The sequence below is a fragment of the Geotrypetes seraphini genome, chromosome 5 (assembly GCF_902459505.1).
Source record: "Geotrypetes seraphini chromosome 5, aGeoSer1.1, whole genome shotgun sequence".
NCBI lineage: Eukaryota > Metazoa > Chordata > Amphibia > Gymnophiona > Dermophiidae > Geotrypetes > Geotrypetes seraphini.
This window is the reverse complement of record NC_047088.1, coordinates 214,926,015-214,943,874: the sequence shown is the minus strand read 5'-3', so window position 1 is coordinate 214,943,874 and position 17,860 is coordinate 214,926,015. Positions and strand designations below refer to the sequence as shown.

The 17,860-nt window shown below is 38.6% G+C and overlaps 1 protein-coding gene across 15 annotated transcripts in view; it reads right to left on the bottom strand.

The window, feature by feature from the left end:
- Window positions 1–17,860, bottom strand: part of BAZ2B (bromodomain adjacent to zinc finger domain 2B) — a 535,524-nt gene that overhangs the window by 69,894 nt on the left and 447,770 nt on the right. For all 15 annotated transcript variants that reach the window (XM_033946167.1, XM_033946164.1, XM_033946160.1 and 12 more), the window contains 2 exons: window positions 16,245–16,307; window positions 2,326–2,470 (listed from right to left, as the gene is read on the bottom strand). In XM_033946167.1, the coding sequence (XP_033802058.1) occupies window positions 2,326–2,470; window positions 16,245–16,307 (208 nt within the window). The remainder of the gene's footprint in view (window positions 1–2,325; window positions 2,471–16,244; window positions 16,308–17,860) is intronic.

The window sequence follows — 17,860 nt, the reverse complement described above, 5'->3', positions numbered from 1 at the left end:
TCCCTTGCACTGTTCTTTTGTTGCGGTCCACCCAAGTGGAAACAGGAAGTTGCTTCAGAGGGGGATGGACTGTGGCAAAAGAAAAGTATAGAGGAGGCCTCTGTCTTAGGTACTCCTATCCTCCCCTACCCGCTCCCCCATGCCCCAGATCGACATCGCGGGAGGGACAAAAATTACTACGGACCCTTCCCGAAGTCTGGCGAGGCTTTTTCATTGGAAGAGACTTAGGGTAGAGATCAGCAACACTGGTCATAAGGTCTTCCAAACCTTTCTCAAAAAGAAGCTGCCCCTTGAAAGAAAGTCTACTTAAAGTGGCCTTGGAGGCAGAATCCCCAGCCCTTTGATGGATCCAAAGAGTCCACCGCACAGACACCGCATAAGCTGAGATCTTACTAAGAACTTGAATGAGATCATAAAAGGTGCTTGCCACATAATCCATCACTAGCGCATCCATTGCCGCAAAGGGCACACTGAACAATCTTGTGTGACAGGCATGCGCCAAAAAGGAGGCTGCCGTTGCCTTGATACCTGAAGAAGCCACTTCAAAAAGCTTTTTCAATGTAATGTCCACTCTGCGATCCTAGCAGTCCTTAAGCACTACTCCCCCATTGATAGGGAGGGCTAAAAAAACTGCTAAAAATCAGGAGCCAGTGGATAAAGCTTACTCAGAGAGCCTGAAAGAGCTTTCTGGGGTATCCCATTGTTCCATAACCAGACCAAGAAGCTGTGGATGGGATGAAAAAAGGAGGACAGCACATGAGAACGGTCTATGACCGAACACTGTGACGTGGCCCATCTGGTCTTCCCAACCATGCCATCTACCATTCCCTCCTCTCCCTTAGAGATCCAACATACTTCTCTCAAGTTTTCTTGTATTCATATACACTGGACACCAAAGATGACATGTCAGGGTTCAAGTACCCCATCTTGATCCCATTCCCAAAGCTCCCCAGCCTTATCTGGAAGGTCCCTGGTAGTCTGGGGAGTGGGGGAGGTCATGAATAATGCCCACTCACTCCTGCCTATTGTGAGTCCAGCCACAAAATGCCCATTCACTTCTGCTTCTTGCAAGTCCGACCAATGCAGTCTCATAGTACTAGTGGTACTGTCTGCTTCTAGAGGTCGTGGTAGCCATTCTGTGGCCAGAACTGTAATGAGCAGATGCAAGTAAGCATCGTTTCTACTTGCCTATACCATCAGGAACCTTCCAGGTAGGTCAAGAGGGTTCTATAGGGGGAGGGAGGGGAGATCAGAGAGGCAGAGATACCTGCACATACTTATGAGGGTTTTGGCCAAATTTCAGCCAGGGCCTGCATAAGCATCTGGGATCAGGATAGAATTCAAGCAGCAGTTTGGATATTGGTCAGGACCTGCATAAGCTCCCTGTGGTTAGTACAGTACTTGGACATAGCCTGGTACTAAATATCTGGGGCTAATGCTGACTACACCAGTTAGCTTTTTTTTAAAAATCACTGACCGCTGAGGCCTGAATATTGACTGGAATATGAATTAATAGCATTAATGTGCTCTAACATGGTAGCACACATTTTGGTAAATCTGGCCCCAAGAAAGGCTAAATAAACGTTTATGTATGTAAGAGATATGGTACACTGTGATTAAGCAGCTAAAGATTTATATGGAAGTATTTATTTATTTAGATTTTTATCCCGTCCTCCCAGTAGCTTAGAACGGTTTACAAGTAAACATTCACAATGGCGTGAAATTGGACATACAAGATTATACAGTAGATTTAAATATTTGGACATACGAGACTGTGCAGCAGTTTAGATATAGGGACTATACAGCAAATTAAGAACAGTAGTTTAAATATAAGTAGTTTAGTTTAGATACAAGTTATTTGAGTATAGGCTGAGAGTGGACTATACAGAAATTTAGGCAGAAGATTAGAATGGAGAAAGAAGGGTAGAGGTGGGGTTTAAGGGGGTTGGGTGTAGACTGAGGGTGACCTTTAGTTGAAGAGGAGGGTCTTAACCATTTTCCGGAATGTCATTAGTGTAATTTCATTATGTTATACAAAACTACCTGCATATTGCTTATGTCCTTGGACAGACCACAAATAGTTGCATCTTTTTTTGTGGTCTGCATGCAGTGATTGCTTAAAACTTACATAAATGAAAGTTCAATCAGAGGTTATAACAGTAACAAAAATATTTTTCTTATATTGAAATATTCAAAATAACTCTTTATTACAGAGCAAAGCAGTTATCTTTCATATACTGTATTTGTTACATCTCAAAACTTTAAAAACATATATGTCAATTCCATAAATTAAATTAAACTAATCTAGTTACTATTGTACCTTACCTTCACCACTTTCCATTCCTTCTACAAAAATGCCTCCACACTGTGGCAGAATCCAGTACCTGCGCCTATAACGATCTTGACCAAACATCATTGACCGTAAAGAATGGGAAGCTTCAAATAACTTTTTTCTATACTGGCTCTGTTGCTATTAAGTAAAAACAAATGGATCAAAATTTACTATTGAAAGTCATATAAATTATTTCAATGCACCAATTCTTTTTACTGTCTTGTGAGTTACACGTATAAAATGTTTATCAAGTTTTAATAGCAGTAATCTATTGTGAGTGGTTTCACTCATACCACCAAGAAATCTTTAATCCATAAACTTAGGGGTCAATATTCAGCCACTGTAGTGACTGTAGAAAATTAAGGCCCACCAATTAGTATGCACATCCAATGTCGCTAAATCCCACAAAAAAAGGAAAAAACAACCCCATATGTAGTAATGTAAACAAAAATAGAAGTGGGATAGGGACATGATCAACCAACTGTAAGCATAACCAATTTATTGAAAATACAGGACAAAAAGGATTAAAGGACTCTCTGTTAGGCTTTCTATATATTTTCTGTATATGTTATATATGCTGTATTTTCAATAAATTGGTTATGCTAACAGTTGGTTGATCATGTCTTTTTCCCACTTCTATTTTTGTTTATAGCCAATGTCGCTATCCACATACAGTACTAGTCACTTTGCCAACACTATGAAGATACTTCTATAAAGAAGCACCTAAATTTAGGTCCAAAATGGTACCTATCTGGAGTCAATTCTACTGTACTCTTTTAGAATACTAGCATAGAAAGGCAAATATGTACTTATAACTTAGGTACAACCACTTACACCAGCCAAGGAGCTGGTGTAAATGTTTGCACCTAGGTTGTTGAACATGAATGTAAATTATAGCATTCTATAAGATATGCACATAAATATACACTCTGTTCAGATAACATCCATGTCTAGACTCACCTTCAACCTTTGCATTTAGATGCCTTTTTATAGAATAGCACATAGCCATATGGTATTCCAGTCATTTGTGTGTTTTTGCCACCTACATTTTGGTGCGTTCCTTAGATAATTACCATCTGTCTGTTTGGTATAAATTTGCCATTTATAAAGGTTTTTCTGTATATAAAAATTAATATATGTGTGTACACTACAAGTTGTTTCCATATAAGAACACATGGTGACAAGCCAGCACATATTTGTGTGAACCATATGTAGGTGTACCTGTGGGCATAATTGTGATGTACTGGGGTATTTTATAAAATATGCAAGAACGTATGTAAGGGGTAATAATATACATTTTTCAGGATAAAAATCCCTGTTTTACATAAACATAAGGGCTTTTATAAAATTATCCCAGTTGTTAAAAGCACAATTGTCAAAGGGCACGCATGTAGACATTTTCAGGGGCAGAGTTTGGGTATAACATGGGCAAAGTTACAATTTACGCACGTGCTTTTTTCTTGTCTAAGTTTTTTATTGATTTTTTCATATATCAACAAGTGTTATAAATTTTCCATACAATTGTCTTAACAATACACTTGATATCTCTATAATGTACTTTATATAAACCATATTTTATATTATTCTTCTTATGAATTTATATAACATATATATTGTAATAATTTTATCAATTATTATTTAATTATGAACCCTTTTCCCTCCCTTTATTACATTAATTTCACATAAGATTATCACTCATTATAATATATTATTTATAATGTATAATAAAGAGAATAAATTCCTTACCCCTTCCCTCCCTCCCTTCTTTAACCATTATCTTATTATGGGAAAAAATTAAAATCATTCATTGCAAAAATCTGTTAATGGTCCCCAAATCCTCTTGAACTTATCCATATATCCTTTTTGTGTTGCAAATGTACGCTCCATCTTATATATATGGCAAACTGAGTTCCACCAAAAATTATAGTTCAATCTGTCATAATTTTTCCAATTATGTGTAATTTGCTGTACTGCTATTCCAGTCAATATAAATAAAAGTTTATTGTTATTTGATGAAATTTGACTTCGAGCTCTCATTGCAGTACCAAACAAAATCGTATCATATGTCAAGGCTACCAGATTTTCTAACATCCTATTAATTTGAGGCCAAATTGATTTCCAAAATATTAATATGAATGGACAATAGAATAAAAGATGATCTAATGTCCCTGCTTCAAGATGACAATGCCAGCATCTATTAGACTTAGAGCTATCTATTCTATGTAAACGTGTGGGGGTCCATAAAGCTCTATGTAAAATAAAAAACCAAGTTTGTCTCATAGAAGCTGACAATGTACATCTTAACCTCCAAGACCAAAGTCGTGGCCATTGAGATGCATTAATCTGATGCTTAATCTCAATGCTCCAAATATCTCTAAGACCATTTTTTTTCTTTTTATGTACAAATCCAGATATTAATTTATACCACATTGCGGCCTGGTGACCCATGGAATCTATTTGAAAACATAAGAATTCCATACTATGATAGTTATTAAGGTTTTTCCATTCAGAGAACCCTGTCTGAATGGCCTGCTTCAATTGCATCCATCTGAAATATTGTGATTTATTCAAACCGAATTTATTTTGCAATTGTGAAAACTCAAGCAGTTTACCTTTATTCATTACATCCTCTAAAATACGAATTCCAGCAATCATCCAATGTTTCCAGATAATTTTAAAACCGCCAACTTTGATCTTTGGATTGAGCCATATTGTTTGAGTTGTTGATTTAGTTATTGGAATAGGAGTTAGATTATTTATATATCTTATAGTTTTCCAAGTATCAACAAATATTTTGTGATCCTTATATAACCTTGGCATTTGAATACTGATAACATGACTAAGACGTAAAGGAAACATTAATCTCCATTCTAACCAGAACCAATCTGGTATATGTTCAATGGGCTCTGGGAGGATCCAATACATACCCTGACGCATAATATAGGCTTGATGGTACCTATAAAAATTTGGAAAATTTACCCCTCCCTCCGCAATTGGTCTTTGTAAAGATACTAGAGCAATTCTGGGGTTTTTTCCAAGCCAAATAAATTTTGTTAACATTTTATCCAATTTTCTGTAAAAAGACCCCTGAAAAAAAATTGGTATCATACCCATTTGGTAACAAACTACTGGTAATATCATCATTTTTACAGTTTGTACTCTCCCCCACCAAGATATGCATAAAGGATTCCATTGTTCACACATTTCTGACACTTTTTGTAATAAATTTTTTTCATTAATTTTCATAGTCTCATCCACAGTTTTTGTAATCCAAATTCCTAAGTATTTTAATCCTTCTTCTTTCCAAATAAAAGAAAATGAGTCAAATAAACTTTTTGTACAATGTACATTGAGTGGGAGCACTTCTGATTTATTCCAGTTTATTTTATAACCTGAAAATTTTCCAAATTTTTCAATCAATTCAAGCAAATTTGGAATGGTTGTTTCCGGATTTCTCAAATAAAGTAAAATATCATCCACATATGCTGATAATTTATATTCTCTATCTGAATGCGGAATACCCTGTATCTCCTTTACCTGTTCTATAGCTAATAACAAGGGTTCTAAAACGATATCAAAAAGCAAAGGAGATAGTGGGCATCCTTGTCTAACCCCCCTCTGTAGAATAAATCTTTCTGAAAAATTATTATTGATATATAATCTAGCAACAGGGGAGCTATACAATGCTTTTATTATTTGTATAAATCCGGATCCTATACCAAACCATTCCATTGCCTGATACATGAAGGTCCATTCCACTCTGTCAAAAGCTTTTTCAGCATCTAATGAAATAGAGAATGCTGGGTCATTGATGGATTTTGTCAAATACAACATGTGATGTGCCAATCTAGTATTATGAGATGAATGTCTTTGAGCAACAAAACCTGTCTGATGCATATCTATAATGAAAGGGAGAGCTTTAGCCAATCTTAATGCTAATGCCTTAGTTAAAATTTTTCCATCCACATTTATTAAAGAAATAGGTCTATAATTTGAAACCAAAGTGGGATCTTTATTTGGCTTAGGTAAAACTATAGTTATTGATTCAGCCATAGTACCTGTAATACAACCTTTATTTAGTTGTGTCTGATACAGTTTTAATAAATAGGGCATTATAATGTTTTGAAATGATTTATAAAACTCCACTGTGTAACCATCTCCACCTGGAGCGGATCCAACCCTAAGGGATTTCAAAGCTGTATCTAACTCTTTTAAGGATATTGGCTCTTCTAAACTTCGTTTTATATGTTCAGGAATCTTTGGTCCCTCTATTAACTTTAAAAAATCTAAACCATCCTTTTCCTTTTTCGAATAAGGCTCAGAAGAATACAAATCTTTATAAAATTTTAAAAACTGTTTTATAATGGGATCAATTTGAGATAACATTTCACCATTCTCATTTTGAATAGCAATTATTTTTGTTTTTCTTTTTTTTGCTTTAAGATAATTTGCTAGCATTCTTCCCGCCTTATTCGAATTTCCATAATACAAAGCTTGCTGCATAAATAAATCTTTTCTAATAATTTTTGAAGAAATTTCATTATATTTACCTTTAGCTTTTAAAAGTTCTTGTTGTGTCAAATAATCCCATTTTTCAATTAATTTTGATTCTAGAGACTTCAGCACTTTTTCCAATTCTGTAAATTGCTTTTTTTCTTTTTTTATTTGCAAAGCTGAATAAGAAATAATTTGTCCTCTAATGTATGCTTTAAAAGCATCCCACAAAGCCTCTATTGAAATTTCGTTTGTATCATTAATTTGAAAATAATCTTTTATTTTTTCCAAAAGATTTTCACAAAAATCAGTATCTGTAAGCAATGTATTATTTAATCTCCATATAGGTCTATTTCCATTCTGATCTATTATTTTAATTTCAATCCACACTCCAGCATGATCAGATAGTATAATTGGATCAATGACAGCCTGTGTGACTTGATGTACTAATTGATTAGAAACAAAAATGTAATCTATTCTAGAAAAAGAATTATGAACCTGTGAACAAAACGAAAATTCCCGACCATCAAAATGAAGAATACGCCAAATATATTTTAAATCACAAGATTGTATCAAATTATCAAGGCCTAATGATTTTATAAATCTTCTCGGACTTTTATCTAACAGTGGATCCATAACAGCATTGAAATCCCCTGCTACTATTAGATTTGAAGTAGCAAGTGGAAGAATCAATTTTTGCAGAGTTTTAAAAAATTCAATCTGATTCGAATTAGGGGCATATATATTGAAGAGCGTCATGGCGGTATTTCCCATGTCCATTTCCACACATACCCACCTTCCAAGAGGATCAGCTGCCTTAAATTTAAATGACTATAGCAAAACCTCCCCAACCCCAAGAAAACAAACCGACAAGGGGGAGAGACAAGAGAACTCTGACCTCGACTTAAATTAACCTGCAAAGGGTATAATGTGAAACAGGAGAACCCTCAGTAACACAGCCGCCCACTTGGGGAAATTTAAATGAAGCAGAACATTTTTTATTTATTAATATAGCAACACCAGCTTTTTTCCCTATTGCCGAAGAAAAATAACATTGTTTAACCCAATCACCTTTTAGCTTTATAGATTCAGCATTTGACAGATGGGTCTCTTGTATGCAGCATATATCAGCGTTCTGTCTTTTTAAAAATAATAATGCATTTTTTCTTTTAATCGGGTGATTGAGACCATTAACATTTAAAGATATTATCTTAAGATCCATTATACATTAATATAATTTGTAATGTATCACCCCAATCTTTAATATTCTTTATAAACACCTTTTTCCCATATATAAGATAAACCAAAGAATTACCTATTTTACATAGACCCTTAAAATTTAATACCCCCACTTCCTCCCTCCCCACCCCATACATATACGAATACTTGGAAACGCAAAATTAGATCAGGTTTGACATCACTCCTTACAAGCTAAAAAGAAAATATACTTTAATATCATAAGCTCCATAATAGTAATATAAATATTACTATTAGAATTTAACAATTTCTATATCTCTGCATTCTTATTTATATGGATACTTTCATCTATCCAAAATATGTTATGCTCAGCTAAAATTAAATGTATATTAAAATATTCTGAATTGATAAAATTCTTATCTAGGATAAGGTTAATAAAGAGCATTAAGCAAACACTTTATTTTCCATAACTTCAATCATTCCTCACATTCATTACATTTTCTATTCCATAAAATCCATTCATCCAAAATTAGAAGGTAAAATTATAATAAAAATTAAAAACTATCATAACCCATTCTCTTTCTCATTCTTATTCATATTTTAATCATTCAATTGAAATCTTTAGTGAATCTTATACATAAAACTTTTCCTCAATATCTTGTGGAGAACTGTATCCTAAAAGAATGGATTAAGTATATATCTGAATCATAAAACCTATCTATCTTATAAAGATATTATTCTTTCCTATGCCAGACATTTTATTTCATTCTATATATTATATCCTATGTTTAATGTTCTCAGGTCCGTGTAGTCCCGCTGGTATGAACGCCTTTTTTTTTTTTTTTTTTTAACTTCCTCTTCAAGATCCCTCTTCTTCCTCCGTAGACGTGATGATGTGAAAACAACCAATCCTTTTCACTTCCGGTGCAGTTTATTGGTTGACTAAAGATTTCCTGCCAATGCATACTCCTTCGCGTATTTTTCAGCAATGTCGTAGCAATCGCTATACTTCGGGCATAACCAGGGCACTGAGGAAATATCTTGCAGGAAGACAGTTATTCTTTATTCTCCACAGCCGATCAGAAAATCCGACGCCATCAATCAATTCCTAGAATCTTGCACTGTTACTGAGGGGAAGCTAACACTCTTCTCTCCCTTCGCGTCATTCAATTATCTACGTCTGCACTGAGACAAATTCCATACTCGTGACAGCGACCGCGACCTTCTTTATTTTTAAAAGTAAGTGGAGAAATTCCATACATTCGAAACAGTTGAATCAATCCGTTTTTTTTTTTTTTTTTTCCAGAGTATGTTTTTTGTAATGATTTAAAATAAAATATAATACAAATAATATCATTTGATATAAATTCAATCTTAATAAACTTACTCAGTTCTTTATTTAGGAAGTCATTGGTTGTTCACATTGTTCTAGATATTCTGCTAATTTCTTGTGATCAGTGAAGTTTTGCGTTTTATTTCCCAAAGTTACTTTCATAACCGCTGGATATAGAAGTCCGTATCTTGCCCCTAGTGCCCTTAATTGAGGTCTTAAATCCAGTAATTGTTTTCTTTTGAAGGCAGTTTCTCTGGCAAAATCCGGTACAATGTGTATACGTGCATCCTGACATCGTAAGTTTTTATTTTCTTTAGCCAGCTGACATATTTCAACAACATGTTGGTATCTTAATAATTTAAATATTAAAGTTCTTGGACCTTTTTGTGCTGTATTTTTTTGTCCCGGTATTCTGTGCACTCTTTCAATTTCAAGAGGCACTTTGGATTTCAGAGGCAAGATTTTTGGAAGGAATTGTTCTAGGAAATTAATGGGATCATTTTTTTCCACTCCTTCAGGCATCCCTATAATTCTTAAATTATTTCTTTTTTCTCTATTCAAACAGTCTTCCAAGTCTCTCTTCATTATTTCCATTTCTTTCCAAGCTTTTTTATTTTGCATAACTTCAGTATGTACCTCTTCCGATTTTTCTTCTAAGTGAGTTATTTTGTTATCAATTAGGTCCACTCTTTTTGTAAGCATAGCTACATCGTCAATTGCCTTTTGAAGTTGTTTTTTGATTTCTAAAATGATATCTTTGATCTGTGTTATTTCTACCATCATGTCAGGATCTCCTTCTGTAGGCAGCGGAACCTTTGAAGGTGTCCCTGGTTCAGGCTTTGATCTTTTATTACTGCTTGTTCCTGATCCTCCGGCTCCTGCTTCGTTTTTATTTTGTTTACCCGATGCCATTTTCTTCTTATCCACCTTTTTCAGTGAAAAATTATCAATTTTGGAGCTTTAAAATTTGAAATAATAGCTTGTCTGACACGGAGCACTGCTATTACCCGACCATTTGCTTGCGTGTCCAAGCCACGCCCCCTACGCATGTGCTTTTTTTTTTTTTTTTTTACGCACGTGCTTTTAAAAAATGTGCCAACATTAACACCTGATTCCAGAAATTACTACTTGGATTTATCCCTTGTATTTTATAAAGATATATTGGAATTTAGGTCTCTTTATAAAGTAGCCAAGAATTATGTACCTTTTTGCCCTCTTACCCTAGGTGACCTGTTATAAGATTACCCTCATGAGTACACATACACAAGGTACTAAAAGAACTTAAACATGAAATTGTGATCTGCTGTTAGTGATCTGTAACCTGTTGCTAAAATCATCTGTAGTCAGTGCTGTAGTGAGGGTAGAAGATGCCTGAGGCGGTGGCAGCCCCCGCCCTTTTCTCTGCCCCCACCTGCTCCCTTCATGCCCCCCACTCCGCTACATGTACGACTCTTTCCTTCCCTCATGACCAGGAAATAACTTCAGAGGGAGAGCCGAAGCCGGCGCCAACAGCAGGTTGGTGCTGCTGTTCATGCCGGCAAAGTGTTAGAGGCACAGGGGAAGGAAGGTGCCTGCGTAGTGAGGGAGGGGCAGGGAAGGATAGATGGAGGGAGGAGAGGAGGAGAAGTGCCAGCGCTCCCACCAAGATTGTCCTCACTTACTACACTACTGTCTCAAACTTCTGTCTCAAACAGAGCTTAACTGATTCACATGTTACAGCTCAGATAATCAAAAATACAATGCACTATCCAACCCTTCACATCCACGCCCCCTGGTGCCCCCCCCTGCAAAATTCAGACATGTAAATATCAAATAACCATTGAGAACATAAAGTCTCAAGGCATTCAGTCATTTAAGATACAACTGTGAGCAACAGTGGTCAGTGTTGTCCCAAAAGGTTCCCATGTAGTCTGGAAGCGCACTCTACATTGGGATGAAAAGACAAATATTTCCTTCCTCTCCCAGGCCACAAAGTAGAGCATTTGAGTATGCCGCAATTGCCAGGAAGGAGCATCAGTGTCCAGCCATTTAATAAGAATAAAACTTAAGGGCTACTAGGGTAGACCATCTAAGATAAGTACCCGCTCCCCTCTTCCAGAGATGATAGGATGGTAGCAGACCAAACAATATAGCAGGGTCAGGGTGGATCTTGACCCTCCAAATAGTCCCATTAAATTCAAAAACTCTTGTCCAAAAAACTGCTAGAAGAGGAAATTTCCACAGCATATGTTCCGGACTTGCCTCTACATGTCAAGTAGAATATGCTCTTAACTTCATGATGAAGGCCCTCCTGGGAGACACAACCTAAGTAAAATTTTATATTGCACGTCCCAGAAGTACATGTAAGTGGTTAAGAAACAAAGTCACTTAATCACAGTGAAAATGATGACCTCTGAGAGAATGCAACCCAAATCTCCAGACCAGGTACCCTGGAGTTGTAAGTAGTCAATTGGTATAGTCTCATCCTTCAAGTACCTGTGATGAAATCTTAGGGGTACTTTCATTTGTGAACCCAATTTGGGTAGATTGATCTCGAACCCCAGAAGCTGTAGATCTCTGCTGATCTAGAGGAACTTCCTCTATAGCGTTTAGAAGGAGGAGGGATTGAACCTCCTGAAGAAGGAGGGCAGACTGGGGAGTATTCAAAGCAGACTCTTTTGGCAGGCTTTGAGCTGGAAGGGTCTGAAAGTTGAGAGAGTAGCCGTGGTGGATGATGTTGAGGACCCATTGGTCCGAAGTGATAACCTCCCACCGGCTGAGGAAAAGAGAGAGACGACCACCTATAGGTTGAGGTAGGTGGGTAGAAATTGGAACACTGGCTATGCTTTGGAGAATGCAGTCAAAAGGGCTATGTCGATTTTTGTTGTGGAGGTGGCTTCACAGGTTGCTGCTGCTGTGGCCTGGGAGGCTGACGCTGCTGTTGACGTTGACGCCTGGGTTGCTGGGGAGCTGTTGGCAATGGGCGAGCTGCATAGCGTCGTTGATAAGCCGATTGCTGTCTGAAAGGCCGAGTCTGAGGAGACTTTTTCTTAGTCTTGAGCAGGGTATCCCAGCGTGTTTCGTGGGCAGAGAGCTTTTGAGTGGTCGAGTCCATGGATTCTCCAAAGAGCTCATCCCCCAGGCATGGGGCATTGGCTAACTGATCTTGATGATTAACATCGAGCTCGGATACTCGAAGCCAGGCAAGGCGACGCATGGCCACAGACATCGCAGTTGCTCTGGATGTAAGTTCGAAAGTGTCATAAATTGACCGAACCATGAACTTACGTAGTTGAAACAGAGAAGACGAGCAATGATGAAAAGCTTGCTGTTTGCGCTGAGGAAGGTACTTTTCAAATGAAGCCATGGTGGTAAGAAGATGCTTAAGATAAAACGAAAAATGAAAAGCATAGTTACCAGATATGTTAGCCAACATTGCATTTTGGTAGAGCCTCTTACCAAATTTATCCATGGCTTTGCCCTCTCTGCCAGGAGGTACAGAAGCATAGACACTAGCCCCTGTGGACTTTTTAAGAGTAGATTCCACAAGCAGAGATTCATGCGGAAGCTGGGGCTTATCGAAACCAGGAATAGGAATTACTTTATACAATGAATCTAACTTACGGGGAGCTCCTAGAATCGTTAAGGGAGTTTCTAGATTCTTGTAGAAAGTTTCCCTCAAGATGTCATGAAGAGGGAGTTTCAAAAATTCCTTTGGAGGCTGATCAAAGTCAAGGGCATCTAAAAAGGCTTTAGACTTTTTAGATTTAGCCTCCAAAGGAATGGATAGAGAGTCACACATGTCTTTCAAAAAAGAAGTGAAAGATGTGGATTCATGTTGAGAGGATGGGTCAGGCACAGCAGGCTCATCCTCATCTGAGGAACATTCACTCTCAGACAGAAAGGGCTCTTCATAGTCACCCCACAGATCAGGGTCCCTGATATGGGAACTACGGTCTCGGGACTCTGGGGTGGATGGTTCCAAGTGCCGGGATTTGCGCACCGACTTACCCGACCTCATCGATATGGTACCGGGAGACGTTATCGGTTGCACCGGTGCCGAAGTCTGTACCGACTGATGCTGGGCTCTCGGTTCCGGAGCAAGAACAGGCATCAATGTCGATGAGGCCGAGTGGACCGGTACCGAAGCGGATGCTGCAGACAATAGGGGTTGGTCTACTACCGGTACCGGTGGTTCAGACCGGACCGGCACCGGATGGTTCGGTGCCAATAGAGCAGGAAGGAGTTGTTGTAACTGCTCCTTTAGCTGCACTTGGAGGACGGCGGCAATACGCTCATCCAAATTAGGCACCGGTACCGCCTTTTTCTTTTGCGGTACCTGCGGTGCCGCTCGACGCCCCGAAGATGAAGAGCCCGAGGTCGAAGGACTCACTTCAATCGGGGCGTTTCACGGTCGGCAGGACTGGGCTCGCTGCAATAGAGACCGGAGGACGCTCCAGCGGGGAAGGCTTCTTAGCCGGCTTACCTGGGTGCGACGCCGGTGTGGTATCGCGCGGCGTCGAAGAAGTAGGTGCCGACTGTGAGGGTGCCGATGCCGGTGTCGATGGTACGGGATCAGACATATCGGCACCGAAAAGTAATCGCTGTTGTATCTGGCGATTTTTCAAAGTACGTTTTTTCAACGTGGCATAGCGGGTGCAAGTGGAAGCCTGATGCTCAGGACCCAAACACTGTAGGCACCAGTTGTGTGGGTCCGTGAGAGATATAGGCCGAGCACACCGCTGGCACTTTTTAAAACCTGGCTGAGGGGGCATGAAAGTAAAAACGGCTTCCGCCAAATCGAAGGCCGAGGCCTTGATGGTGGCTGTAGGCCCCGCCGGAGAAAAACCGAATTGAAGAAAAAAAAATAAGGTTTTTTTTTTTTTTTTTAACAAAAATAAAAGAAAAGAAAAAAAGGCAATAGAGCCAAAAGGGTTTACGCGAGCGGGAAGGCGTAGAGAAAAAATTTCAACGGCTGTTGAAAAACGCGTCTTCTTAGCTCCGCGGAAACTAAGAAACTGGGGACCGCGCGCCTCTGTCGGGTGGGAAGGCACTCGCGCGTGCGCGGTGCGGCCTACTAGAACTTTCCAAGTTCTTAGAGTGCAATCACTCTAAAATTGTCCGTACCGGGGCTCCGTCGGTGCCGTCACCCATCAGTCAAGAATATGCTGCCTGCTTGTCCTGGGAATGCTAGGAATGATTAAGAAGGGGATCACGAACAGATCAGAGAAGGTTATCATGCTGCTGTACCAGGCCATGGTACTACTTGAAAGGATCCAGAGAAGAGTGACTAAAATGGTTAAGGGGCTGGAGGAGTTGCCGTACAGTGAGAGATTAGAGAAACTGGGCCTCTTCTCCTTTGAAAAGAGGAGAATGAGAGGGGACAAGATCAAAACATTCAAGATAATGAAGGGAATAGACTTAGTAGATAAAGACAGGTTGTTCACCCTCTCCAAGGTAGGGAGAACGAGAGGGCACTCTCTAAAGTTTAAAGGGGATAGATTCCGTACATATGTAAGGAAGTTCTTCTTCACCCAGAGAGTGGTGGAAAGCTGGAACGCTCTTCCGGAGGCTGTTATAGGGGAAAACATCCTCCAGGGATTCAAGACAAAGTTAGACAAGTTCCTGCTAAACCGGAACATACGCAGGTAGGGCTAGTCTCAGTTAGGGCACTGGTCTTTGACCTAGGGGCCACCGTGTAAGTGGACTGCTGGGCACGATGGACCGCTGGTCTGACCCAGCAGCAGCAATTCTTATGTTCTTATGATATTCAGCCTTTAAGCGGGCAGGTTTACTGCATAAATGGGACTGTATAAAATTCTGTCTCAATTTTATGTAATAACTATGGTAACTTAAGTGCTGAATATCGACTTAAGTGGCTAAGTCTTAGCCAGCCCAAAAATAACTACATATTCAAAGTCGAAGCCTGCACAGGTCCCGGCTTTAAAATATTTGGGAATAATGTCATTGGTGATGAGCAAAATGCTCACTACCCAATGGCTGAATATTAACCCCATTACGTGAAACTTTCTATAGGTGTCAAACACTGCAAGAACCAATGACATAAGCATCAGTATCCAGGTGCTTTGAAAACATATTTTTTATATAATTTGTAAATTACTTGTTTCTCTTTGAAAACTTGAAAACGAAATGTACAAAATGTTTTCTTCCTCTGACTTCACAAGGCCACATTACTTTTCCATGGATAAAACTGTGCTCACTGTGGAAGCCTGTATGTACTTTTAGCCACTCCAAGGAGGGCAATTTCCTGTCTGGTCCTTTTACCTAGGTACATAACTATCTATTGAGGCAAACTGCTCTGATGCTTGCCAGATGAGGCCGAGGGCTGCAAGGTCAAAGCTGGGCCTGCAGGATCCCTCCTGGTGGTCTTTGCAAGCCCTGAGGAAATAATAGGCCTTGATGTCGGTGCTGCACTGGCTATTGGAGAAGGGGTGGAGCATCGGACGGTTGCCGATGACTGATGTCCCCATATGGAAGAAGAGGATTCTGTTGCCTGCCTTCTTCCTGAGACTGCTGGAGAGCAGTGGATCATCTCTCGCAGAGGTGCTGAAAAAAAGCCCTGGGGGGAGTGAGTGAGAGAGTGGCTGTGTGTTACAGCAAACCATGTCGCTTTAGTGATGAGAGCGGCAATGAAGCAACAAAAGTTTTGTTTTCATGGATTTTGGTTTATTGTCTATAAATGTCAAAATGTACAGAACTGCATACACCTTTTAGTGCTATATAAGTGATAAGTAGTAGTATTATTGTATTCATTTATGTAGGCATTAAAGTTACAGTGTTGTTGTCATATATTATTGTGAAAATGTACCTTTATACATTTATGTTTTGAAATTTAATAAAAATGTTTGAACAAAAAAAAAGTTAAAAGTGAATAGAATAAAACATTACCTTTATCAGTTTTTCAATCTGTTTTTCCAGTTCTTCAACACTAGCTGTTTGATCGCCATCATCCTATAAACAGATACAGTATCACTGAAAATCAACTGTTACTCAGTAGTACAAATGGAAAGGACTCCCACAGGAGTCCTTAAAATGGTATAGATGACAGTAGATAAAGACCTATATGGTGTAACCAGTCTTCTCAACAAGATAAATTCACATTTCTGAGTAGTTTTTTTTAAGGCAGAGTTTCTCCCTTTCTGTATGGGTGTATAGACATAACTGATGACTTAGCATTGTACAATACCTTAAAATACTGTTTGGCATGAAGCATATCAAAAGCACTATTACATGCATAGCATTACCTCACTAATACTTTTATCTTCCTAACCTCACAGATCCTCCTTTCCTTTCTTTGTGGAATCCTTGTGCTATATGCCTTCATGCACAACTACTCTGGGATGTTCTTCCAATTTTTTTTAAGTAGACCTACCTACTTCTCCTACTCTGGTTACTGCAGCAATGGTCTTGAGGATGGGAACCAGGAATCCTTCTGGAACCCTGTATTATATCTCTTGAATCTGGTCTTCTGGTGTCATCCTTAACAATGATCATTATGCCCTCCCACTCAGGGATTATTAATTGTGTCTTTGCTGCATCTGAAGTTCCAGCAGACCCAAGGCATGGAAGATCTGATTCAAGAACTGAGCTGCAGACTTTCTGCATGAAAATTTATGCTACTGGTCATTCTACTACTGTGCTGGCCACAGTTGTTTTTCCTAGCAAATCAGCACTCCAGAGATGATTTCTTTAAAAGAAGAAATAAATATCATCTGTACATGCATCACTGCACTTTCTTCTGAGATGCTCAAAAATGCCAACTGATGTTTATGTACTTTTGAGAAAACAGTTACACTGGATTAAGTTTTGGATTACTGCAGGTTAACAGGACTCTAATTTTCATCTTTTTCTTACATTTCTCTCTTTCAGCTCTTCAGCATGACTGTCTAAAACAATACATGCATACTTGCTGTCTCCTTCAAGAATGAACTCTTTAAAGTCATTTTTGAATGGTCATGAGTTGTTCCTTCAACTTTTTCCTAAAAATAAAAAGGTTGTTCTCTCTCTGAAACACTACTGGAAGAGAGTTCAACAATTATTGCCCCTGTATTCAACAGTTGACTTCCTAACTTCCTTCACAGGTAGAACACAAAGCAAATTTTGTTTATGGTATTGAGAGGGCTCATATTGCTTAACACTGAGCGGCAACTCATTTTGAGACCAGAAAACATCAACTACCTCATTCTATAATTTTATGCACACATTATTGCACTTAGCAAACAATTGTGCATGCACAGATAGAATAGTGCCAGTTACACACTGAACTTAATTGATGAATTAGGCTCTAAGCTCCAATAATAGGTTATAATTGGAGTTAATTGATGTTGTTGGCACCGAGAAGCAGTTACACCGTATCTGTACTTAGTTGTAATTCTATAACCTTAGTGCAAAAATCCTTTAGTGTGTAAGTGTTAGGGGTATGTGTACTATGGAAAGGACATGGGCAGGTCAGTGGTTCAACACTATTTGCCATTTACATTTTTAATAAAGAAATTGAAATTCTC